General features: G+C 41.5%; 1 protein-coding gene across 1 annotated transcript in view; it reads right to left on the bottom strand.

Moving 5' to 3' along the window:
* Positions 1 to 4,066: 4,066 nt before the first annotated feature.
* SLC44A1 (solute carrier family 44 member 1) overlaps positions 4,067 to 27,612 on the bottom strand; it is a 171,879-nt gene continuing 148,333 nt past the window's right edge. The window contains exon 16 of the mRNA XM_036021993.1: positions 4,067 to 5,771. Within this exon, the coding sequence (XP_035877886.1) occupies positions 5,757 to 5,771 (15 nt within the window). The 3' untranslated portion in view covers positions 4,067 to 5,756. The remainder of the gene's footprint in view (positions 5,772 to 27,612) is intronic.

Here is a 27,612-nt window from a genome sequence, read left to right as displayed (position 1 = left end):
TGAAGTATTGCAGAGAGATATTCCCTCTCTTGGTACCCAGAGAAAGGAGGCGCCTATCCAAGCCGTCCCAATTCCAGGAATAGTGAGAGCAGCCAGGCACCCAGCCACTAGCCCACTGCTGCAGCCAAGAGGCCACTCTGCACTATGAAAACTCTGCAGCTGAGTCAGTTTCCTATGAAGGATAAAAGCAGCCTGAGGACTGGAGAACATCAGAGGTCAAACCACTCACCTGGGAGTTCTCCAGCTTTGGCCCTGCCTGCCAGTCTCTGACCACCACTAAGGGGAAGAAACAGCATTCAGTGCTGTCTTTGGCTCCCTTGCTGCAGGACCTTCACCTCACCACTGTCAGAGGGCAACTCCTGGGCACTTTACGACTGATGGGCATAAAGAGGCAGAAGGAGGCTTTGGAGACAGTGAGTCGCAGCTGAAATGTGATCACCAGATTCTGTCACAAGCTCAATCCCAGGAGCTCACTCCTGGCTGCTGGTGTCCTTCCTACCCTGTTCTGTTCCTGCTGCCCGACCAGCAGCCTGCAGCCTTTAATAAGAGCTCTACCCTATTTGACTTCTGCCCTTGCCAGATCTCTGTCTCAGTAGCCAGCCTGGTTCCCCTGCCCAGCTCACCCTGGCCTCCTGCTTCCCCTCATTTCCATCCAGGAATAGCTCATCTCTTCTGGCTGTGACTTTCCTTCCCCAGCCCACATAGGCACTCGGTCATGTAGCCTACACCCCCAAAGCACTCTCGCTGCTTCTGGCTTATGGGCAAGTCCTTTGCCTTTTCTGTACTTACCTTCTCACAGCCAAGTCAGTTTAGAAAAGTTCGTAAGTAGCTTTACTGATACACTAAAGCCATTCTCAAATGTAATCCTAGAACCAGCTGCATCAGCACCAGCTGGTAACTTGTTACAAGTGCATTCTTAGGCTTCATCCCCAGACCAACTAAACCAGAAACTGGGGGAGTGGAGTCCTGTAATTCTGTCTTAACAAGTCCTCCAGTTTAAGATCAATTGAACCAAGAGCACGTTATTTAAAATTTTCAAAAAGGAACCACGAGGCATAAACGCACATGACATTTCACCTTTTAGGTTTCTGATTCTGATGTAAATTAGGAAAGCTGCAGGCTTGGCACGGCAGATGTAAAGAGTCTGGTGAAACCATCTCATTCAGAACCAGGTTCCCCATCTTCTCTTGCCAAACATTGCCTGGAGCCACGAGTTCTCTTGTAAATTCTGAGATTCCCCCATTTCTTGAGAGAGAAAATTCCTTCCCTTCTGGAGTCAGCGGTCTGAATCTCAATCTTGACACTGCTGCTTACCAGCTGCACAGACTTCAGTGAGTCATTTCATCTTGCTAAGCCTCAATTTCCCATCTGTAACATAGGGATCATAAAGCAATTCCCCCGTAGGTTTGTTGTGAGGATTAAAGGAGATCATGTATGCAAAACGTCTGGTTTAGCACTCATTTAACAAATAGTAACTGTTACTGTTATTACTCCCGTGCACGTAATTTCCTTCTGTGCCACTTGTCCGTGGCTTTCTCCCTTTCTGTCTCCAGAGTCATAGAAGTCCTGTTCTCACCTTTAACTCCTCGTCTGCACTGTTCTACTTGTCTTGACTGAAGCACAATCACTGCCCTGATGCTGCTCTTTGTCAAAGTCCAAAATCTTCACCCGCTGCTCCCTGTTAATATCTGGCCTGAGTCAGCATACACTCCCTAGCCTGGGGAAACCCTGAGGTGCTCTAAGCCTCTGTTTTTTCAGCTGTGAAACAAGCATCATAACAGTACCACCTACAAGGGACGTTGAGTGGATTAAATGAGACAATCCATGTCACATGTTTAGCAGAGTATGGGGCATGTAATGAGCATTCAAAAATATATAGCTACTTTCTCTTCCCAGCCATAGAAACCTAACCTTTTTTTTCTCCTTTGCTCCCTTCTGAGTAAAAACAAACTCACTGAAAAGCCCTGAAACTCCTTGGAACTCAGAGTACTAATTTCTGATGCTACCAATTCATTATAGGCATTTAAATTCTCCTATTAGGGAAAGGACAGTTCTACTCTGATCTGAGCTCGCTCTCTGGTCTAGCTCCATACTGGAAGAACTCTAACCAAAGTAAGAAGTAGTCAGTCAGTGCACACAAACCTGGCAAAGGGTCTGGAAACCATATGAGGAGACTCAATTCAAGTACCTATAAGTATAGCCTGGAGAGGGGTAACTCAGGGAGACATGATCTTTCAATTCAAATTTTTCCAGGACTTTTGTGTGGAAGAGAGCTGACTTGTTCTCTAGCATCCCACAGATTGAATTAGACCCATTTAAGGGAAGCTACAGGAGTATAGATTTTCCCTCAGCAAAAGTCCCACTTTCTAACAGCCATACAGAACTGGACTTTGTTTGGTAAGTGAGGTCCCCATCAGTGGAGGTATTCAAGCAGAGGCTGGGCATTTGCTTGGCAGAGCTGTACCAGAGGAATCAGGCCATGGAAGGTAGCTGGCAATGATAACCTTTAACATCTTTCTGAAGCCTGAGCTTCTATCATTCTGCGAACTAGAGGCCAATAACTATTCATTCCCTGTCTTACTTAGCTTTGCAACTGCACTCACCTCTGGAATGCACTCTGAATTTCTGCTCCCCAACCCCACTTGCATATGACTTATTGCAGGAGGTCCTATTCCTTCCTGGGAGGGTACATGAGAGGGGCAGTTAACTAAAAACTGTAGCCATCGTGATGTTACTATGTCACCATACTTCTCTGTGTATGAGGGTCTGTTTTATGCTAGGCACTGGAGACTGAGAGGAGTGAGGTCTGGATTTTCCATCACATCCTGCCTTGGCTCTGGAAATGCCTCTTGGTCAGAGAACAACCAAGGACAAAGCAAATTTATCTGCCTGTTGAGCTCCTCCTTGTGAAAGGATGCTGGCCTCCAGCCCCTCTCCAGCACAGAGGTACAGACTCAGTGTTCCTAGTGAGAACTGAGCAGCCTGCCCTCCTCTGCATATCCTCTGAAAAGGGCATGGGCCCCACTGAGATGGGGTGATTGATACTGGGCAGATACAGGGCCGTAGTGAATTAAATGTGCTTCTGTTTCATTGGCTGAGCACCCATCCTCTGGTCCCAGACTGTCTGAATTCAAATACTAAGTCTACCACTTACCAGTCATGTTGCATTAACCTCTCTGCACCTCAATTTCCTTAGTTGTAAAATGAAAGTCTTAATGGTACCCACTCGAAAGCGTTGTCATGAAGATAAATGACAATGTAAAGTGCTTAGAATAATGCCTGAGATATAGAAAGTACATAATGTGTCAGTTATGTAATGTTGTTTTCTAAAGTAAATAAATCATCTCTTGCATGCAGCACCAGGAAGCAATGGCGGCTGTGCACCCTCTGGTACTGCCATGACTGCTGTAAGGTTCAGACGGTACCACCATGTCCACACTTCCCAGGGGAGCAAGACTCCTGCAATCCACCTCTCATTCTGAAGGTCAGTCTGCACTTTTCTCTAGAGGGAAGGTGGTGAAGGGACTTTTGCAGAAAGGGTAAGACTTCAGACAAGCAGATGAGAAGGGAAGATGGGACCCTGGGCAAAGGTGGGAAACACCGAGAACAACTCCCCGGAAGGGAGGCGAAGCAAAGATTGAAGGAGCAATCTTTGATGCCCAAATACCAGGGAGGTATTCAGAAAACTTTGAAACATATACAAGATGGAATAGTCAGCAGCCATGAAAAATTATCTTTATGAAAAATACATAGCCATGTGAGAGAAAGCTTACAGTATTACAATTTTAAAATAAAACCTTAGAATTTTGTTTTCTAAACACAAATGGATAATGTCTATGGTAAGAAAGTAAGTAATACATTTATAAATTTTTCTCTTGTTTATAACTTTTACCTTAGCTGATGTGGCATCATCGATGGAAGTTTGGCCTGGTTTCCTGCTATCCCATACATCAAATGCATCACCTACAGATATTACACCTTTACTTTTCTGCATATGTAAAAATGAATCAAAGACAAGTACACTGGCTTTGAAACATACACTCAAACTTGGCATGACTTTCTTATGATTGAAAACAAGAAAAGGGGAAAGTGGGAGTGGAGAGAGAGAGTTGTAGGGGTCAGAGTGTTATGGTCTCTCAGCTCCAGGCTGGGTTTGGGATTTGAGCATGTGGTGACCGGAAAGCCACTTGCAAGTGTATGAGCAAAGAGTTATTTTAGGAAACTTGACTTGGCAGGAGGAAAAGGAAGAATGAGTGGGATGAGCCTGCGGTGAGGAGTTGCCTGGGGACCCAAAGGCTCAGACCTGTCCCTTCTGCTCCCTGTCCCTTCACCTTCCCTAGTTAGATTCCCTACAGCCCCCACCCCATCCCCCATGCCTCCTCCACCACCACCACCATTAATGATTATATTAGCATCATAAACCTTTAAGTAGTTTTTCTTTTTTGAAAACAATTGTATTTATTTTTAGAGAGAAGGGACGGGAGGGAGGAAGAGAGGGAGAGAAACGTCACTGTGACAGAGACACATTGTCTGTTGCCTCTTGCACACACTCCAACTGGGGACTGAACCCACAACCCTGGCATGTGCCCTTCCGGGAATCAAACTGGTGATGCTTCACTTTACAGAATGATGCCCAACCAACTGAGGCACACCAGTCAGGGCACCTTTAAGTAATTTTTCAGACAAATGACAAGAATAATAACTTGGCCTTAATGAAAACGGTTGGCTTCCTTCCTAAGTCATCTAAAGCAGAGGTCAGCAAACTTTTTCTGGAAAGGCCCATATAGCCAACAGTGTAGGTTTTGCAGGCCCTGTGGTCTCTGTCACAACTATGCAACTCTGCCATTGTGGAGAAAAAGCTGCCATAGACAGCACACAAGGGACTGGGTCTGGCTGTGTTCCCATACGACTTTATTTACAGAAACAGGTTTGGGGCTGGATTTGACTCACAAATCCATGGCTAATCAACCTCGATCTAAAAGAACGTTGTGTTATTTTTGTTAAAAAATAATTCTGTGATTCTCTGTTGCCTTTAACGCCACCTTGATCCCCCTGAGACACTTCCCGTATTCTGCCCTCCCCACCTCCATTTATGACAGGAAGGCCGGTGATAATATGACTGGTTAATTATCTCTGGGGCAGTGGTGGGCAAAGCAGCGTGTTAAAGTGAAGGGGCTTTGAATTTAGACCTGGATTTGAGCCCTGACTCTGCCAACTGTGCGATCTGAGGCAGAGCACACAACCTCTCTGAGCCTCCTTTTGCTTGGGGGCAAAATGGCGAGAAGAGGTGCAACTTAACAGAATTTTTGTAAAGATTAAATGTTTATAAAGCATTCAGCCTAATCATTGGCATGGAACAGGCACTCAATAAATAGTTATTAACCCACACTGGCTCTATAAATACACTCGAATAGGACAGACACAGACTGAACGAAGAGAACTCCAGCCTGCAGGCCAGCAGGATCACTTTGATAGACCCAAGGCTAACTAAGAAGGCGACACTAAATGTGGAGACGCTGCTGCCAGACAGGTTTGTGTCAAATGCTTCTGGTTAATTATTTATTAGGCAGCCCCACTGTACCAAATCCACTTGGCTGTTTGTGGTTTGGAAACATGGTTACGGGCTCCCATTGCTTCCACTGCAGTAATAGGATCCTGCTCCCCATCCACGGACTCTTGGCAGCTGGTGAGTGGGAGAGCCTCGTACAGTGTAAACAGCCTCCTCGGAGTTCATTCTTCCGGGCTCAGGGGACCAGTCACCTTTTCTTCATCTGAAAAATAAGCACATTGAGAAAATGAATGCTTGTCTCCTGGGGGGACAGGACACAATGAGACGCAATCGATAACAAAAAATACCATGGGATCCTCTTCAGAGAAGACACTGTGAAATGTGAGAAGGCTGAATGCACATACAGACACATACACACACATTAACCCAGGAGAAGGATACCTGAGAGCCTAGGTTCAAATCCTGATTTTACCCCCTGATCAGCTGCTTATTTGTGGGCCAGTTATTTAAGTTCTGTGCCCACCTTTTTCCATGTGTAAAATCAAGGTAACCACGGTATGTTTCCTTAAAGGTTATTGTGAGTATTAAACACATTGGCACATACAAAGTGCTTAGAACAGAACCTGACACATGATTACAAATGCTAGATCAGTGTTTGCCATTATTGGCGTCAGTATTATTCTTTGACAAAGATGCTATTTAGAATACCTGAACAACTGAATCACACAAACACATAATGAATGAAACTCAGACTAATCTGAAATATCCAATTCTGTGGTCCTCTCAAAGACCCGAACCTGCAGTTCAAACGACACTTGGGATTTTTCACTCCTGTGACTCAGTAGGCAGTGGGACAGGTCACACCAGAGTCATGAGTGCTTCCATAGGTCAGTCCAACTCAAGAAGCGGTGACGGAGTAAGTGTCCCGAGGTTTATAAAGGGTTATCCTCACTATTAGGGAATGCACGATGGAGTTGTTAGTACTAAAGGACCATGCTGTATGCAAATTATTCTCAAATAATTAAAAAATATTAGATGTTTTGCATTTTGCCATGTATAATGCACACTTTTTTGTCCATCCCAAGTATGATGGGAATTAGTACTAAAACATGGGTGTTCATAACACATGGCAAAACATGGTACATGCATTCATATATAGTCATGTATGTGTCATATATACACACAGTCACATATATATTCACACACAGAGACAAAGAAAGAAAGAAAAGTTTAACAATAGGCATAACAAGGGCCTATGGTGTTCTGTGCTGTATTCTTATTCTTGAAGCTTTTTTGTAAATTTGACTCATTTCAAAATAAGAAGTTTTTAAAAACTCATAAGGACGAGTTAAAAATAAGAAAGAAGCATTTTTCTCACGTTTGACTATCACACAAACACGGGGTTGCTGCAGGACCAGCAGAGTGACAAGACGCAGTCCTGACAAAACACCAGGGTAGTGTGGACTTGGAGCAGGGGGACCTACAGGAGTTTCATGACTCAAATGCCCAATGGAGTCAGGCTAAGGTTGGGTGACGCACCCACCTCCGCAGTAGGCTTGACTTGTCTGCAGGGACCTAAAACAGGTTGTAAGTGGCACTAGAATAACATTGCTTGCAACCCTTGTCTTAAGTTTCATTTTAGGGCTTTAGAATTGAGACTTTTGTTTCACATGTCCGTCATTTCCTCTTTGCTGATCCCCCTGCCTCAACTTTCCCCCAACTGCAATCCATTTTGCAAACTGCTTGCAGAAGGAATCCCTAAATTGTTGCTCTCAGTACATCAGTTTCTCAAGAAATTATATGAAAGCTTCCTATTTTCCACAACAGCTTATCTAAACCTTCCTGTCTAATCCATTTCAAGTTTTGTGATTTTACATATTTTGACTGGCAGTTCCAACTTTCATGGTTTTTTCCCTGTCACTGAAAATAGCAGAACTAATGATTAGGCTGATGGGGATTGAGGCCTAGTTACAGTCCTGTAGCCTGGACACTGGGCTCATGCCAAGGTTCACTTTATCTGAGATTGAGATAAAAGTTCTTTCCTCCACTTTTTAAAAATCTGCATAAGCTTGCAAATTTTAGAATAGTTTTTGGTTTACAGAAAAACTGCAAAAATAATACAGAGAGGTCTCATACACCCCACACCTAGCTTCCTTTATTGCTAACCCCTTTCATCACCACGGTGGTACATCGTCACAACTACGGAGCCCACATTGGTCCACAGCGATTCACTAAACTCCGCGCTTTTCCTTCAGATTTCATTAATTTTCCCTAGTGTCCTCTTCTCTTCAGGCTTCTTTCTATCCAGGAGACCAGAGTACATTTAGCTTTCTTCCCATTTGTAAGTTTTAACATATATGTTATTTTAAAAGCCAAAAGTAAATAAAGTGTGTAGTTTCCATTCTGCCATTCTGTCTCCCCAAATAGAAAGAAGAAGCAATCTGCATAACAAAAGCCTTCCCTGTTCTCTCACTGACCTGGGCGCCCCCCCCCCCTCGCCCCCCCGCCAAGAAAAAAGATGTCCAGGCCCAAAATAATCCCTTCTTCCCTTTTGTTACAGCTCCCTTGCCTCACTCTTCTTGTTGTGAAGACCTTCCATTTCATACAACTCCTTGGAGAATGCTTCTAGTTGCTAGGTGGGATGCTACCCAATTCGTGGCCAATTAGCTGTCCAATGTGTTCAACTGAACTTCGTTCTTTTCACACCCTCTTCAGAGGTCACCCCTTCACTTGTCTGCTGGGGACATGAAGGGGCTGTTACCTGGCCTCTCAGAACAAATGGTGATGTCTGGAGAACTTTTTTTTTTTTTAATATACCTTTAAAAGTTTTAATTATGCCTAACGTATAATAAAGTGCACAAATCTTAAGCTAATGCATTTCAGGCTAATGACTGAATTTTCATTAGCTCAAGAATGGCTAATGAATTTTTACACATGTATTTATCTATGTAACACCATCCAGGCTGATCTGTAGAATATTTCCAGCACCCAAGTCTCCCTCATGCCCCCTTCCCAGACAAAGCACTCCCTAATGTAACCACTGTTCTGATCTTTTACCACAGATTAGTGTTGCCTGTTTTTAAATTTGATTTAAGTGGAATCACAGTGTGAGTACTCATTTGTGTCTAGCTTTTTGCTCAACATTTTATCTGTGAGATTTATTCACGTCATTTCAAGTTAGCTGTAGTTCATTCTTTTCTGGTTCTGTGCAGTATGCCATCGCATGTGTATAACACAATTTATGAATTCATTCAACTCTTGTGGACACTTGAGCAGTTGCGTTTTTGGCTCTTAGAAACATTCCGTGAACACTACTGAACATGTCTTTTGCTGCACATATGCATTTATTTCTTTTGGGTACCTACCCAGGAGTGGACTTGCTGGATCTAAGGACATAGATTTATTTTTAGGTTTAACAGTACAGCCAAACAAGTTTCTGGTGTGCTCGCACTGATTTATTTTCCCACGAGCAGTGTATGAGCTTCAGTTGCTCCACAACCTAGACAACAGCTTGGATTTTAGCCATGCTGGCAAGTGGGCAGCAGAGCCTTATTATGGTTTTAATTTGCATGTCCCTGATAACTGACGATGTTAAACATCATGTTATATGCTCATTGGGCATTTGACCAGCCTCTTTTGTGAAATGCCTACTCAAGTATTTTACCCATTTGGGTTGTCCGTCTTACTGACTGCAGAAGTTCTTTATACATTTTGGATAAGTCCTTTATCAAGTGTGTTTTGCAAATACTATTTTTCCTGTCTGTGGCCTGTCTTTTCTCTCTTTTAGTGGTGTCTTTTGATGAGCCAAAGTTCTTGATTTTTATTATGTCAAGTGGAAAGCTCAATTGAAACAACTTCAAAAGGAAGAATTCTATTTAAAAGTCTGGACTATTTTTCTGAGTTTGCTGTAATGCCCTGGGATAGAACTTGAGCTGAGCAGAAAACTACCTTTGTCCCAGGGTCCAGGGTTCTGATTATGGCTCCACTGTCATCAAGATCAAACATTGCCAGACACAAACTATACACACCATGCCACTGTAGGATCTCTGGGGCCAGCTAGGAGGAAGAGAGGGGTCCATCCTTGGTTGTTCTGGTACGATGTCACAGAGCTTTGGTCCCTAAAGCTTCCAGGCCCAGAAAATCATTTTCTTTACCCATTTCTTCACACATTGCTTGTTAATAATCTGAAATCATTTTGGATAAGTTTTATGCCATCCTGCCGATGCCCCCCGCCCCCCAACAAAGTGAAACAGAAAGGCAAGCATTCTGTTATGCAAGGATGATAAAGTTCCATTACCTTTAACAGGGAGTGGCCTGACTAGAGATCGTTGGCCTACTAGCTAATTATTGAATTATTGGCAAAAAGAAGGGCTACAAATCCACTGTTCACAAACTAGATCCACCATTCGACTATTTTTGACTTATAAAAAGATAATTTTTATATAATCAACTTAATGTTTCTGGTAACTTTGCAAATAGATTATGTCAGAAGTATGCCAGAAATAAAAGTCTTCAAATCAAAGCTGCTTTATTGTGTACAGTATGGAGTAGGGGCTCAGTAAATATTTACCAGATTTATGTAACGGCATTAAGATGTGTGTACGGGGTTATGTCTACCTGAAATTTACTAGGCTGTAAATCTTTAAGCCACACTATATGGACTGGAATTTGGGCCTTATTTATCAATTTGTGTTTAAGGAGACTCTTGGAACTGATCAGATTTCCACCCACTTTTCAGATGCATTTCCTTCTTCTTGATACTCATGTCTCAGAGGTGAATATCAATCTCCCGCCCATGCCAGGTAACAGGTAAAAAGTATATGTCAGTGTTCAATTATGTTCCAGGTACTTGTCAGAGAACAAAATGTACTCACTTCTTTCCTGTATTTACCAAAAGCTCAACTATGACATGTAGCCCAATGGAATAGATTTGCAAGTCCAGAAATAAACCCCTACATCCATAGTCCACCGATTTTGGCCTTCACGAGAGTGCTAAGACCATCGAGTGGGGAAAGAATAGTCTTTCAACACAGGGTGAAGGGAAGACTGGATATCTACAATGCAAAAGAAGAAAGTTGAGCACCTACCTCATACCATGTACCAAAGTAATTAAAGACAGAGCAAAGACCTAACTTTCTGAGATAAAACTTCTCTCAGAAGAAAAAATAGGGCCAAGTCTTTATGAACTTGGATTAGGCAATGGTGTCTTAGATATGACAACAAAAGAACAAGCTACCCTCTGTAAGATAGGTAATGGAACTTCATGAAAATTAAAAACTTTAATACTTCAAAGGACACTATAAGAAAGTGAAAAGAAAACCCACAGACTGGTAGAAAATAAACTTCTTTCTCTGAAGAAGATATACATTGGGGTGCATAGGTTCTTTGGAATTGGCTATGGCTTGGGGGGTGAGTGGTGGGGGGACAATGGAGACAACTGTACTTGAACAACAATAAAAACATTTAAAAAAAGAAGATATACAAATGGCCAATACAGATACGGTACTTAAAATCATTAGTCGTTAGGGAAATGCAAAACAAAACCAAAAATGAGATACCACTTCACACCCACTAGAAGGGCTATAGTCAGAAAGATGGAAAATGACATGTGTTGGTGAGGATGCTGAGAAATGGGAACTCTCCTATGTAACTGTTGGGCATGGAAACTGGTGCACGTGTAAAACAGTTTGGCAGTTCTTTGAAAAGTTAAACATAGTTACCAACCATATGACCTAACAATTCCACTCCCAGGTATACACACCCAAGATAATTGAGAACAGAGGTCCACACCATAATTCTTACACAAATGTTCATAGCAGCACTATTCATAACTAAAAGGCACAAACAACCTAACTACCATTAACCGATGAATGGGTAAACAACATGTGGCATATTAAACAGCAGAATATAATTAGGCCACAAAAAGGAGTAAAGTACTGCCATATGTTACAACTTGGTTGAAACTTGAAAACATTTTATGCTGAGTGAAAGAAGCCAGACAAAAAAATCCTACCTGTTATATGATTCTATTTACATGAAATATACAGGATAGACAAATTGATAGAGAAATAAAGATTAATGGTTGCCAGGAGCTGAGTGAGGGGACTAGCCACTAACTACTGGAAAGCATGGGGTTCTTCTGGGGAATGATGAAATGATTTGGCGTTAGGCAGTAGCCACAGTTGCACAATTTGTGAATGTGCTAAAAACTATGAATGGTACATTTTTAATAAAAGGGTAAATTTTATGATATGTGATATATATCTCAATTTAAAAAGAGAAAGAAAATAGCTATGAAAAACATTGGTAAGAAACGATTTAGCCTCACATAATAAGAACTGTACTTAAGGCACACACTAAGAGACAGGAAATGAAATTGAAATAAAATTGAGATAACACTAAAATTCTGCATGGGAAGAATGATTTTTAAAAATTATTTTTTCCAAATTAATTTATGACTATTAGATATAGTCTTCTCATTAAAATTGAAGAGACCTTTTTGACAAATAGTAATCAGTTAATGAGTGATTTTATATAGCAAAGGATAGTAAGTGCTATATAGAAAAATAAAGGACATTCATTGAGACAGAGAATGTGGTGGTGGATTTACCATTTCACATAAGTAGCTCAAGGAAGGCCTCACTGATTAGGTACCCATGGCTTGAAGCAGCTAAGGGCATGGGACAAGTAGAAGTGAGTAGGAAGACCCTGAGACGTTCCTGGTTACACAAAGAACAGCCAGGGCCAGTAGGTCTGCGGCAGGAGCCTGGTGAATGGAGGGAGAGTAGGAGGAAATGATTTGAGAGCAGTATTAGGTGGATCGGTGGGGTGAGTCATGCAGGTATGTTGAATTTTATTCTGAGTAAGATGGCAAGCTGTTGGAGAGTTTGGAGCAAAGGGATAATGAGATATGACTTAGATTTTTCAAGGAACACCCTGACTTCTGTGTTGAGGATAATATGTGTGTGGGAGGTAGACAAAGCTGGAGGCAGGAAGACAACTTAAGAACCTATTTCTATTTCTCAAACCAGAAATAAAGAGTGAGAAGTAATTGGATTATGAATCTCTGGAAATACAGAGTCCCAAGTGTCAATGGAATGAATGGATGTGGGTGTGAGAGAAAAGAGTCAAGGATGATTCCACGGTTTTCCTTCTCAGCAAATCTGTCGGTGTTGCCATTTACTGAGAAGGGAGTTCGATTTGGGAATGTTAAGTTTGACATGGTTATTTGATGAATGGCAGGCCACTGGAAAGGCCTGAAGTAAATCAAAATTTCATGTGAAAGAAAAAAATGGGCAAGTGTTGCTAAGTAAAATTTCAAAATGAAGATTAACATAGCGAATTTGCTCTTACAGATATGAAAATGCCATCCATGGCATTTATTTCCATAATGCCATAAATAAATGCCATCCATTTATTTATTTATTAGCTATAATAAATAAAACTGGCTCAAGGAAACAAACAGATTGGTTAAACAAGAGGTATACCTTAAAAGGGCTCCTAAAAGGCCCGTGTATTTGCAGATTTCAGCAATGATGTTTTTACTGTCTGCAGCGAAATATGGGATGATGATCAATCTCTAAATAACTTTGTGGAGGTATGCACGTTTTTAGTAAACATCTTCACTGTTTTTCCTTCAGTACACATAATTACTGTCAGAAAATTAACATAATGCAGAAAACCCCTGACCTCATACCCCTCTAACCTTTGAGATCATCTGGTTTTCTATCCCTTCAGACCTTCCTTCCAAGGCACAATACGAGCCGTGTGCCCAGTGGATGTGGAAGTCCATCACTTAGCTGTGAGCGAGCCACGCTAATGCCCATTGTGGAGATGTGAAAGAGTTTTGTTTTATTTTTCACATCCCCAGCACCTCATTAAAGCTTTCAACACTGTTCGAGAACATCAGGGTTTATTAAAGTATAAACAACTTTATCCATGTTGCAATCATAATCATAGTAGCTAATATATACTGTATTGAGTGTTTCCCTGGTGGTACACCACATGCTAGGTGCACTACCTGCACCGTTTGCCATCCCTCTTTTACAGATAAGGAAACTGGATTTCTATGGACTAATTAACTTGCTCAGGGCCAAAAAAATAGCAGAGCCAGAATCTGAACCCAGGTGTGGCTGATCACAAAATCCAGATTCTTAGCTACTGTTGCAATACTTCTTGGAATACTTGCAATAAGTACATATGATAAAACATCTTCACAAATTAGTGAGGGAGGAAACAAAGTACTTAATAAATTGGTAAACATTTGTTAAGTATTCAATAGGGCCCCCACTACTATGCATTATGTAACAAAATTATTTCCAGTTGTTAATAAATATGAAAAAGGAAAGAGATAAAACCATTAAAATAGGACACAAATTATACCTTAATTTTAAAAAGAAAAATGGAGGAAAAAAAACAATAAAATGTAGGTATTTTATTGATTTAGGGGGCTAAGGAGAGACTTTTGAACAAAAAAAGGGAAAGATAACACAAAATATATAATTTATCTATCATAAAAATTTAATTCATTTACAGATAAAATATCACTAACCCAATGAAAAGGTATGCAAAAGTATATGACATAATGTGATTGAAAAATTTTAATATCCCTAATGTATAAAAATCTTTTATCCAACAGTAAAAAAGCAGTGATATCCTAATAGCAAAATTGGCACGGAACGTGAATGGAAAATTTAGAGAAGAGGAAATACAAAGTGCTGATAAATTAATGCAACATATTTAATTTACTAAAAAAACAATGCAAATGAAAAAGGACTGCCATCTTCTGCCTTTAGGGCTATCAACGCTGAATGAGAGGGATGTCCTGAGTGTCTGCCAGGCGCGGGAAATGGGGAGGTTCACAGACTTTAGTACAAGCAGAAGCTGGTAGAATGTTTCTAGAGATCAATGTGTCAATGCGTATCAGTCTTCACAGCTTTACCTTTTGTTCCAGTAACACCATTTCCAGAAGTCTGACTTAAAGAAATAATCAGCAGTGTGATAGATACCTCTCTACAATAATAAAAAATTATAAATAATCTAAAAATTTAATTAGCATAAAGGAATATAAATCCCCTATTAAAATATCTTATTTTTGAAGAATATTCAATGATATGAAACATGCCTACTATATATATTACATATATAATGTTATATAGTGTTAATTGACAAGGACAAGAATTCAAAGTTTCTGAATGTATGTATTTTTTTTATCAACTCTGAAAATGGGCATGTATGTGGATACATATAATAAATACAGATATATAAATATATAAATCTAGTAGAAAATACATAAAAATAATAAATTAGTTATTTTAGTTACAGAGATACAGCACAGTTTTTTTTCTGGAAAACTTTTCTACATATTTTAAAATGGGAATTTGTTAGATTAATAATTGAGTTAAAATTATAATTTAAAAAAGAAGCTTTTTTGCTAAAACCATTTTTTTAAGTTAACTGAATTTTTTCCATCATCATTTGTACCCCCAACTCTCTCCCCCTCCACCCCCTTCCTCTGTAATCACCACACTTCTTGTCCACGTTCATGAGTTCTTTCTTTATTTTTTCTTAAAAAGAGCCTTTTAGAAATTCATTTTTTTGGTCTCATAAGTCATGTAAGTTCTAGGAATGTATCCTTAATAATGGACAGAGATACAGACAAAGATTTCTATACAAAGATGATCATTTTAGCATTATTAATAATGCTTTAATTTTGAGAGGAAATTGCTATATTCAAAGACATATAGCAAATATATTTTATTCAGAAAGACTGAATAAAATATAGTACATTCAAATGAAGAAATATCATAAAATCTATTAGTTCTGTTTCCAAGGAATTTTTAATAACATGGGGGGAAATTCTCATACATTATAAGAGAAAAAAGAAGATAGAAATGATTTAACATGTATCTTATTTACTATAACCTTTTTTTTTAAAGATTTTATTTATTTGTTTTCATAGAGGGAAGGGAGGGAGATAGAGAGAGAGAGAGAGAAACATCAATGTGCGGTTGCTGGGGGTCATGGCCTGCAACCCAGGCATGTACCCTGACTGGGAATCGAACCTGCAACACTTTGGTTCACAGCCCATGCTCAATCCCCTGAGCTACGCCAGCCAGGGCACTATTATAACCTTTTCTTTTTAATATGACCTGAATTAGATAGTAGATAGATAGCTGAATACACACACACACATTCTCTTTTATTTCTGTATAGTCATTTTGTTTATTTGCTTATTATTTTTTATTTATCCATTTAATGATTTCTTTACAGAGACTGGGCTTGAATTCAGACTCTGGCAAAAAATAACTGAGTTTAGGCAAATGAACAATCTTCCCTCAGCCTCCCTTTTCTCATCTGTAAAATGGGGAGAATAACATCTACTCTGCAACAGTAAGTGAGATAATGTATACAGACACCCAGCACAATGACCTACCCACAAAATATTTTCAAGAAGTAACAATATTATTTGACTATTATTTCTTAAAATGGAAAAGATCCAGGAAGCGTAAGAGTATAGTAGGGAACTAAAAATGTGTGGAATTATTTAACTTACACTTAAAACATAAAATGTTTTATGTTTCTGAGACTTAAAAGGAATGCAAATATCACTGTAAATCAAAGATCAAAACATAACTAAGATTGAAATATAATTAAGCAAAAATAACGTTAGGAATAATGAAATACAGCCCTGCAAATTTTCTAATGCTTCTTAATAACTATGATATTGCCATCTTCTGGAATAAGTGATGTATTACATATACCAGGAAATTTGAGATTTTATTTTGAATTTATATAGACAGGCTAATTACACAAATACTGTTACCAAAAAATATTAACATTTAACAAGGTGAGACCATAAATAAATTGTTCGAGCACATGCTTAAATATAAAATAAAAAGTTTTAATGTAGAAAGTAATATGATAGAAAGTTTGGCAAACGTACAAAAAGTCACCATAATTCTATCACTGCAAAGCAATATCATTATTCTAAAATTATATTATTATTTTATCCCATTTCCTTTTCATTTCGAAGTTAATATTATATAATTAGCATTTCCCATGCAGTGGTGCTCTTCACCATGATTTTTAACAGGTGCCTAACATATTACTGAGGGGATGTGCCAACCCCTGGCTCCGCGTCCCCATAATGCAGGCCATCCAGACATCTGCCCAGTAGAATGTCAGGTCCCTGTGACAGTTTTTGTACAGGTGGATATGAGTGCATTTACCGTATTTTGCTCTGTATGATGTGCACCCACGTTTCTGACCCAAACTTTCAGGAAAAAAAATCTTTCATTTCAATTTTTTAATTTGATTATTTATTTATTTATTTATTTATATTTGCACACTTGTTTCTTGTTATTATAAAGGAATTTTAGCATTTAGTTTGGAACATATTATGGTACAAGAAATTTTATGTAACAAATACCTAATTATAAACCACAAGATAGATACCAGGTACTTCACGTACTCCCCATGTATAATGCACATCCTTATTTTTCCCTCAAAAATTTGGGCAAACAGAATGCATGTGGTATTTAGTTATAAAAATTAAAATGTGTTCTTATTACAAAGATAATACAAGATTATTATTTTAAAAGAAAAGCAAATTGAGGAAATAAACTACACTCACAATTTCCCAACCCAGATAACCACTATAGTAACACTGCAGATTTTCTGTTTTGCAGGTGCTTTTATTTTTTAAAGATTTTATTTATTTATTTTTAGAGCTGGGGAAGGGACAGAGAAGGAGAGGGAGAGAAACATCAATGTGTGGTTGCCTCTCACACACCCACCACTGGGGACCTGGCTTTCAACCCAGGCATGAGCCCTGACAGGGAATTGAACCAGTGGCACTTTGGTTCGCAGGCTGGCGCTCAATCCACTGAGCCACACAAGCCAGGGACATTTAACAGATTTTTAAAACTCACATATATATATGGGTAATATATATGTAGTATGTATTCACATTTTTTAAGAAGGAACACACCAAGGCACATCATAATTACATTAGCCAAGGTAAAAATGAAGGAGAGAACCCTAGAAGCAGCAAGAGATAAGGGGACAGTAACCTACAAAGTAGTTCCCATCAAACTGTCAGCTGACTTCTCAAAAGAGACCTTACAGGCAAGAAGAGGCTGGAAAGAAGTATTCCAAGTCACGAAAGGCAAGGACCTACATCCAAGATTGCTCTACCCAGCAAAGCTTTCATTTAGAATGGAAGGGCAGATAAAATGCTTCTCTCATAAGGTCAAGTTAAAGGAGTTCATCATCACCAAGCCCTTATTTTATGAAATGTTAGAGGGACTTATCTAAGAAAAAGAAGATTAAAAACATGTATAGTAAAAGGACAGCAAACTCACAATTATTAACAACCACACCTAAAACAAAACCAAAAGAAACTAAGCAAACAACTAGAACAGGAACAGAACCACAGAAATGGAGATCACATGGAGGGTTAGCAACAGGGGAGTGGGAGGAGGAGAAAGGGGGAAAGGTACAGAGAATAAGTAGCATAGATGGTAGGTAGAAAATAGAAAGGGGAGGGCAAGAATAGTATGGGAAATGTAGAAGCTAAAGAACTTATGACAGATGAACATGAACTAAAGTGGGGAATGTGGGTGGGAGAGGGTGGGCAGGGTGGAGGGGCATGAAGGGGGAAATGGGACAACTGTAATAGCATAATCAATAAAATATATTTAAAAATAAAATAAAATGGTCACTAAAATGTGGAGTTATATTACTATATGACCTTTCTTTTTTTAAATACATTATATTGTGCAATTTTTCTATGCCACTAATACCCATAGAAAACTTGACTAAGTGGTATTCCATTATACAGATATATTAACTGCACACACATACTATGAAGTACTAAGTCCTAGTATGCACTTTATTAAACATAGTGCCAATGGTTTGGTGGGGCATTAAACAAATAGAAACACATACATACAGAAGACTGAGTTGTAAAGAAATGCCATAAAGGAAAAGAACAGGATACCAGGACAGAAAGTAATGATGGTACACGAGTCGGTTGTGGAAGGTCCGTCTTGGGGAACAGAGAAAGTTTGGACTCAAAGGGTGAAGAATTGGCATGCGAACACTGAAAAACATGCTAGGAAGGAGTAGCAGGTGCGAAGGCCCTGAGGTGGGAAAATTCTTAGCAAGCACTAGAAACGGAAAGAGGGCCAGCGAGCTCACACGTGGTGAGGCTGAGACAGATGAAGCTGGAAGGCTTCTATGCCGTGGCAAGTAGTGTGTGCTGCATTTTCAGCGGCAGGAACATGATCTGATTTATATTTTAGGAAGTTCACGCTGTCTGCTTTGTGGAGGAGAATGGACTGGGAGTCTAGGGTATAACACTGGAGACCAGTCAGGGGAGTACAGCAATAACCCAAACGGGAGATGATGGGGGGCGGGGTAGTGTAGAGGTAACGAGTTGCATGTGAGATGTGGCGGAGTGGGGGAGTTGGTTCAGACTGTTCAGACAGTCGGCAGTAATCAGTGCGTCCAGGGTGGCTGCTAGCTACCCTTTATGGGTCTGAAGCAAGAGAGCACCTGGAAGAAAACCCTGCTTTCTTCCTCTTCCCATCTTTTGCTCCAGCCCACATGGTGAGTTGCAACTCTCTCTCACACTCACCTGTGGACACCTGAGCCCACTCGTCCAAGCTCCATCCACACCACCTGCCACAGCCAGGATCCACCCTCAGGAGGGAGTGCCTGGAGAAGAGACTTGTGCAGGCCTGCTTTGAGAAGGGAGTGCTAGGGTCCCGGGTTTCTCTACTGTGGTCTTGGAGGTAGGAGGTGGGCTTTGGGTGGGCACAGATTCTTAGACTTGTACACTCCTTGCCCTTTGGGATGGGTCCAGAGGGAGGAGGGCGAGAGGGAGGACCCTGGTGCTCAGGTTATTAAGGTGGTACTGACTACATCTAGTCAAAATTAACTTTGAAAAATCTCTTAAATCATCCATAAAGTATAGTATTGTATATATGTTTTATGTGTACAATCCCATATCATTATTTTCTAAGTCTTTCTTGCCCATGTTTCTCTATAGCTTTCAGTTAAATTAATTTCACCTCCCTGATGTTGGTGACATCATCAACAGCCACTTACCTGGTTTCTTAACCAATGTATTTCCTCTGTGTCCATGGTGAGTAAACCCTTGGAAATATTCATTTCTTCTGTATACGCTGGCTTTTAGGCTTGATGCCATCTATTGCTTGCTTAAGTTAATACATCTATAAAATGACTCCCTGTACATTTTGGAAAATGGTATGACTTGAAATGACAGGTTGAAAGAGATGGAGGGACATTTTTAAAGGATTCTGTTTGCAGCTTGAGCAACTGGTTTAACAGTGGTACAATTAATTTATGACTGAGAAAGACCAGGGGAAGAAATGGGTACTGAGGTACTGTAATTCATTGACCTTATTCCCTGTTGTGGGACATTTATGTTGATTGCAATACTTTATAATTAGAACAACATGCTGAGTTACAGCAAAAATCTTTTCATACATCCTTTCTAAATACAGAATTGCTGGTTTAACAGATGTGCACATTCTTTAGATTTTTAATACACGTTGCCAAATAACTTTTAAAAGAGCTAACTGTTTCCTGACATTAGGGTGCATTTTGCATACTGAATTTCTAAGTCTCCCTCCCTCTTTTTCTTTTCTTCCCTCCCTCTCACTTTTCCTTTGTCCATTCAGTAACGAAACGTTTGTCAAGCACCTACTATGTCCTACACAGGGCTTGAGATCAATCTAGCTCTGTTTCTTTTGTGGGGCTGGGAGATGACTGGGGAGGAGGGAGAGCTGTGGAAGACTCCAGAGTTTTGAAGTGGATGGCTCAGATAGCCTACCTACACACCTTTTCTCTCTATGAAGCCAAACGCATTAAAATTCCTTCTTCATTTAGGTTGGTGATGCCTCTCTGAGGATCTGGCAGAAGAAAATATTATTGCCTTTGTGCAGACCACAAACAGGACACTGAGACCAGGTTTTGCCCCAAGGAACTGTAATCTGAGGGTCTGATTTTACAAGTTCTTAAAATATGATGCCAATTTTACCCTCTTGAACAGTGGCCACATTACCTCTCCAGGTCACGAGGCAGGTGCACCCTAGCCAGGGGTCTGTCTCATGGCAGCTGATAGGGAAAGACCCCAGGAGCAGGAGACCCCAGGTCAGGGCAGGCGCTCCCCAGCGTAAGGCCCCTTGGTGCACACTAGGGCCAGCCCCCACCCTGTTGATTGAGGGTAGATGTCATACTACTTGGCTTGAGCACCCAAGTTGCTAGATTTGACTCTGACCTCGAGTTAAGCCAGGCACTGGTGGGCTTCCTTATTGCTGTAACTCAGTTAAGGAGTCTGACCCAACAAGATCTTTTTTCCCCTCTCAGTTGGCACTCAGAGAAAGACTTCAGCATGCACAATGCCATGTACTGCCAACTGTTGGAAGACTTAGGCCCTACACACGGCTGAAAATAGTGACAATGCACCTTTGCGCCAACGGACGTAAAAGGAGATTCCCGGAGTACTGTGAACCTAGTGCAAGACTTCTTTATGAGTATGGTTGCTCTGTTCTCTGACCATTGGCTGCTATACAAGCCACTGAAATCCCCGGCTCTGTTAATAACTGTGGTTCTGGCACTTACGTAACCTGCTAGAGGCCCTCTGCCCTCTAACAAGTTCCTTAAGTCTCTGAGTCATTGTGCTCTCACCTTTAAAATTCTACATCTCATGATTGTTAAAAGGATTTTAACAATCCTTTAAATCCTTTCAATCTTTAAAATGATTGAAAGAGATGAATCCATAAAGCCCATAGTTCAGTAGCTTTCACTTAGTAAGAATTCTGTAAATGGAGCAATGTACACCATTCTCACACATCTGATTCATAAAATATCGATGCATTTTATTCATCAAACCACCTATTTGAAAACCAGAGGAAGTATTTCCAGGCATTGTTTTGTAATGAAAAATAAGTTAAAAGTAAAATGATTTCTAAAAGGCTTAACATCTGCCTTCTAAAATTATATGATGTGGCCCTGGCTGGCACAGCTTAGTGGATTGAGTGCCAGCCTGTGAACCAAGGGTCCCTGGTTTGATTCCCAGTCAGGGCATGTGCCTAGGTTTCAGGCTGGGTCCTCAGTGAGGGGGCATGCAAGAGTCAGCCACACTGAAGTTTTTCTCCCTTTCCTCCTTCTCTTCCCCTCTCTCTAAAAATAAATAAATACAATCTTAAAAAAATATATGATGTGGTTAAACTTTTGGAACTTCAGACATGTGTCAGTTTATTCAACATTTGCTGAATACTTTAATTTTATTTACCAAAATTATGCTGTATGTCTGTGTCTTTCTGAATAGGCTCTTGCAGTTCTTTGCTCAGTAGGATACTGAAGCAACGCGACAGCTGATCGATCTAGGCCATCCTAGTCAAATAAGCATCGCTGACTTTCATCCGCTCAACCTCCCGGCACTTTGCAGACTGACTGACTTTGGAAGAAAAGACAGAGATGGGCAAAAAGTGAAGGTTTTCCCAATGAAAGGAAAGCATCTTTCTAACTCCCCCTCTAGTGTCCAGCAAAAATTATGTTGCAATAACTTTAATGTTTGATTCTCAATAGGAAGCCAACATTTCCTAAATAATAAATGTTAGATGACCGTGATTGTTAATTAATCAAGTGCTTTAACTTCCTCCTTGGAACCTCACAAGAAGCAAATAGGGCATTTAGTCTCTCCTCTCTCTTCCTGCCAGAACATTGGGGGGCTGCAGGCAGTGGGGTGCATTCCATCCACATCAGGAGATCCTGGATGGGCAGGGCTCTGGAGATGGTGGCACTTGTCCTGAGTAATGGCAGACAAACGAGACCTCTGATCTGAGGTCTGAAGGCCTGTCAAACAGCTCAGGCACCAGCTGTTCCAGGAGACAGAGCGGAGAGCCCTGTGGAAGGTGCTGTGCTCTCTGACCACCAGCACAGGCAGCACGGAAACACACTGTCTCGTAAGAGGACTTCCGAGCTGGCCTGAAGGTAGGAATTACTAAATTAATTTCTCTTAGCAATGAACAGTGGTCCGCACCTGCAACTTAGGTGATCCAGGGCAAACAAGAAGCTTCCTGCAGTGTAGGATGTTCAAACCATCTAAATCCCAGACTGGAACATTGTCTGTCTGAAGGCTTTTTCCCTGGATATGTGTATTTCCTGAAAAATACTCCCTTTGCAAAATTACAAAGAAGGTACAATTCTTTCCTACCCTTTGAGTGTATTAAATACTAAAATAACAATTATTTTGAACACCCTTTAAAATTGGAAGTATGAATAAAGCAGGGCAATGTTTCGGCATCATTATTATCTCCCCATGCCCATCACCAGCTTTGTCTCGCAGCCTGTCATAGGCCGGCATTTGCATCACTGCTACTCAGAAGCACTGACGCTGTGCCAACTAGCCTGCTCCCCATCACAGGTCTCTGCGCCAACACGAGGGTTCTTCAGCTTTTTCTTTTGTGGCTTTTCAGTCTTGTGTCAGTCACTTGGCTCTATTCTGACTGTCATGTTCACTGCCAAACTTTGTGCTGTCACAACTTGCCAAACCCTTGGCATTTCCAGGATATTAAGAGTAGGTGAGTGCAGCGTTATGGGGTATGTGCGACAGGGACTGTCCCATTGCACACATTCTGTTGTCCCTTGCAGCCAAAGATTAACTTGAACCAAGCCTTTGAGAGTAATGCCCTTTAGACTGTTGACTGATGAGCAAGGTCTGTTAGGTAACATCTGCCAATAAGAACAGTCAACACTCAGCACCAGGGACGAGGAGACCTTGGCTTGATGTGAGGCCAGGCCTGTGGGGCACGAGCTGTCTATCTATGCAGATGGGGCAGCCCCGCCCATAGCTCAGGGCCTCTCGGCTTTGGGAATCACATCAAGGTTGTGGGCCCTGTCCAGTGATGAGCCAATATTGACAGAACTGGATTCCTCTCAGAACAGCAACTGGGGAGGGAGGGTGGGTGGCTGGCTGGTTAATGACCGTCGGACTCTATACCTGAAAAAACTCAAAATCTTTACAGGGCGATTGGGGCAGAAAATCGGTAAGCTAAGAAAAAGTACCTTATTGAATTAACCAGTTTAAGAGGTAAGCTTTATAGAACAGCCCAGAACAGCATGAGCTAATGGCTACTTATCACCATAGTAGTCTAAAGGCTGTGTGCTTCCTGGAGGATTTTTTAAACGAGATTTAATTTATTTTTTTAGAGAGGGGGGAAGAGAGGGAGAAAGAGAGGAAGAGAAACATCAATGTGCGGTTGCCTCTCATGCTCCCCCAACTAGGGGCCTGGCCCACAGCCCAGGCATGTATGTGCCCTGACCGGGAATCAAACTGGTGACCTTTCAGTTCACAGGCTGGCTCTCAACCCACTGAGACACACCAGCCAGGGCCTTTCTGGAGTTTTGATGACTTGACTCTCAAATGAAGAGAAGGATAGAAACAGAAGGGAAAGGGGAGTTCACTTTTATGAAGGACCTGGTTTGTCCTAGGTGCTGGTCTCAGGCATTTTAAACATATTTTTCTCATTTAATCCTCAAGAGATGGTATTATTAGCTCCCTTTGCCAGATAAAGAAACAGGAAAAGTTAAGTGACTTCCAACGTAAGTGGGGAAGGGGGACCATGCCAAGCGTGCAAGGATATGCACAGTGTGGCTGAAGACCAAGCAGAAGGGAGTGGGGAGAGGCAGAGAGATTCTGTCTCCCCATCTTTCATGAGGGAAGGTCTTGATTGGGTAGCATCGCCGCATTTCTCCCCACTGTGAAAGGCAACATGGAAATAGATCCATGATCACTTACTCATTTTAAAAGGTGAAAAATTATGCAAAAAATAATGAATTGATTTATGTCATGCCTCAGGCCCTGGCTATGAACCCGGTGCTCAGCTTTTGGTTCTAATGAGGCCACCTGTGGGATTTTCCTGGCGTCTGCGTGACGGGCAATGCTGTGCGGGGGCCCCGTGAGGACAGAAATGGAGGCAGTGCAGAATCTAATGCATGCAAGTGTTTATATAAACTAATTCATGCAAGTGTTGCCTGGGGTGATGTAGAAAGAATGTATCTAGGCCATGCTTCATTTTTTTATTGTGACTTTTCCAGCTCTTGCCTGAATATTTCTTAAGGTTTTATAAACAAAACAAGTGCCGTATTGATTAGCTGCAGTAGGGCACTTGAGACATATTTGACAACTCGAGCTTTCAAATTAAAGGTGTCAGTAACGGGCCAATATTAATGCTCCCCCTCAAAATTCTCAGAAAAAAAAGGCACAGAGATACAGCTCTGCCAAATCCATACACATAAAGAATATGCTAGTACAGCACACAGGCCAGATCTAATTACCACACTGCCAAGAGACTTTCCAAACCAACTGGGACTTTTGTGTTGAATCTGCATAAAACTTTCAACTACTAGATATAACCTTCATCAGGAATTTGGACTCAGGTTCGACCACCAATCAATTAAAAAGAAGGTGCTATACTTTGTGCATTGATATTCCAGTGGAATATCTGACAAACAATCTGATAAAAAGCAAGTTTTAAGCATATTCACATTCTTCAGGTGTTAGTCACCACCTCTGGGGTGAAATCTGACCTGGGCCGGTAGGTGAGGCCTGGCCTGACTGCTTGGCTCCATCTCTTACCACTTCCAGACTCACACTTGACAAGAGCGAATTATTTCGATGGGACTGCCTTCTAGGCGCAAGCACCCCATAAGCCGTTCTGCACCTCTGCATCTTAGCACATAGCAGTCTCTCTTCAGGGAGCTCCTGACCTGCGGATGCCCGTGTAGGATTTGGAAGACTCAAAACCCAACCCTTCTCCCCGAATGCTTCTGCACATTACACACACCTGCCCTCTCCCTCCTTGAGAAGAGGGCGGGTGTATATTGGGTGCTGACTCAAGGAGAGGAACCAGTTGCTTTAAGATATGAAATTTTTTCCTTTATTTTGCCTGGAGTCCTCAATGACAGACAGAAGTTAGCTTCTCATCATTTCCTTAAAACAACCACAAAAAATATGTTCCCTTGTTGAAGGGTTCAGGAAACCCTTTGAGAGGAAATCTAAAAGTGGGTAGTGTTGCAAAATGAGTATAAAATAGGAACACGTGTTCTAAGAACCATGCAAGATAACTGAAGAACAATATTCTTTGAGTGTCTATTAATTCTCCCTGCAGCAAGTGAAAAGAGAATACAGATGTAACAGCAGGTGTCCCTCAGGTCCCTGGGGCTTTGGGTATGGTAATCGCAGCTGTTAGAATTCACACACTAAAATGCAACACCCTCAATATCATAGGCTCCATAAGAAAAACACCTCTGTAGTTGGAGGGGCTGAGCATTTGCTAATAGTTCTTCTCCACCAGTAGGTGTCGTCAGAGATAAGCCAGTTTGCTCTGGCCACCCTCTCAAGGACAGTCACCAGAAATCCTGCTCCCCCTGGAATCTGGCTGCCGCTGCAGGTCCTGTCCCTCTGTGGAAGCGTCAGCTGGAACAGCCAGTATACACACAGTAGTTCTCAAAGCTTATGACACAGGAGAATCACTTTTGGGGGGTGTTAAAATGCAGATTCCTGAGATACTCTGATTCAGCAGATCTGGATGGGGCCCCGAGTGATTTCCCTTCTAAGCCCCACCTTCTTATTCTCCCATGGTGATGCACTTGGAGAAACACTGATTGGTACCCAGGCAGACTGTGCAATACCATCTCAGAGACAGCCAGGCTGCTGCAAGGACCCTTTTGTTCATTCATTCACTGCACATCTATCGAGCCCTGGCAGCATGCCATTCCAGTGGGTACCTTCCTTCACAAAGTGGTGCAGCTCATCCTCCTGTTTCAGGCGAGAGATAACCATCAAGGGACCAACACAGAAGCAACCACAGGGGACCAACACAGAAGCAACCGATCCTTTCCTGTGTTCACCCCATCTAAGAACCTGGCTTCTACCCTGAGAAGAAAAGAGCCACCCTTCCCTACTGCCAGTGAACCGATCCTTAATGGTTAGTTCAGAGACACGTGGCTTAAAGGATGTAAACACTTCCACTTATACAGTTAGAAGGCGACTGTGTTACTAAGATTCGTTTGTAAAACACAGACAAAAAATAATAAATCCATGGCTTTAAAACACAGACAAAACAAATAAATCCATTAGTATTTGAGTATTGCTTCACTGCCACGTGAACTTTATAAATTCAAGATAAATAAAAATCCTAGTAGCGGAAAAAGAGTGGGATAAATTACATTGCTACAAATGAAACATAAGCCAAAATGCCATTGGAAAGCCAAAATTGCCATGACGTGGTTGGGGGGTCGCCAGAGAGTGCCTTCTTGGAAGCTGCAGTGAAAGTGGTGTGTTCCCCTGCAGATCACAGCTGGAAAACACTGTCCGCTCAGCGACCAAAACTGAGTCCATCTATTTTTTTGTAGGCAGACCATTAGGAAAATTTTTGCTCTGGAACAGTGTATAAAGGTCATCGACTCTACCCTTTGACTCCACAGTCAATACTGCTTTGCAACCTCTCAGCTGCGAAGGAGCCCCACAGCCGCTGGGCACATTCCTCTGGGGTTAGGGGGGCCCTTCTCCCCCTGGAGCTCAGGCCAGCCTGGGACTGGTCCAGCTTTTAGGATGTTCTTCCTCACGTCAGCTCAGCAGGAAAAGGCAGTGGCTCCGCAAGAAAGCCTTTCCCCCTCGAGAACCTAGCATCGTGCCTGGGTTAGGACTGCATCTCAGCTGCATTGACAAGAAACAGGTCACAGAAACAGGTCACAGTGCCTTACACAGGAAAGGGACTGAATTCTTCTTATGTAAGAGGAAATCCAGAAGACAGCAAGCTCAAGTGGGAGAAGCTGTGCAAGGATGTCTTCCAGGCCCCAGGCTTCTGTCTTTCTGTTCTGCTATGGTTTTCAGGTGGTTTTTTTCTTGCTAATTAAATGACTGCCGCTGCTCCAGGCATCATGTCTGTATTCCAGACAGGCCGAAGAAGGGGAAAGCCAGGAGGATGGGCGGCACCTCTGTCTAGAAGGCAAAGCCTTTTTGGAACTCCCCCTTATAGGTCAGCTTACATCTTGTCAGCCAG

The sequence above is a fragment of the Phyllostomus discolor genome, chromosome 3 (assembly GCF_004126475.2).
Source record: "Phyllostomus discolor isolate MPI-MPIP mPhyDis1 chromosome 3, mPhyDis1.pri.v3, whole genome shotgun sequence".
NCBI lineage: Eukaryota > Metazoa > Chordata > Mammalia > Chiroptera > Phyllostomidae > Phyllostomus > Phyllostomus discolor.
The sequence above is the reverse complement of the archived record's forward strand: the minus strand, read 5'-3'. Positions and strand labels throughout refer to the sequence as shown.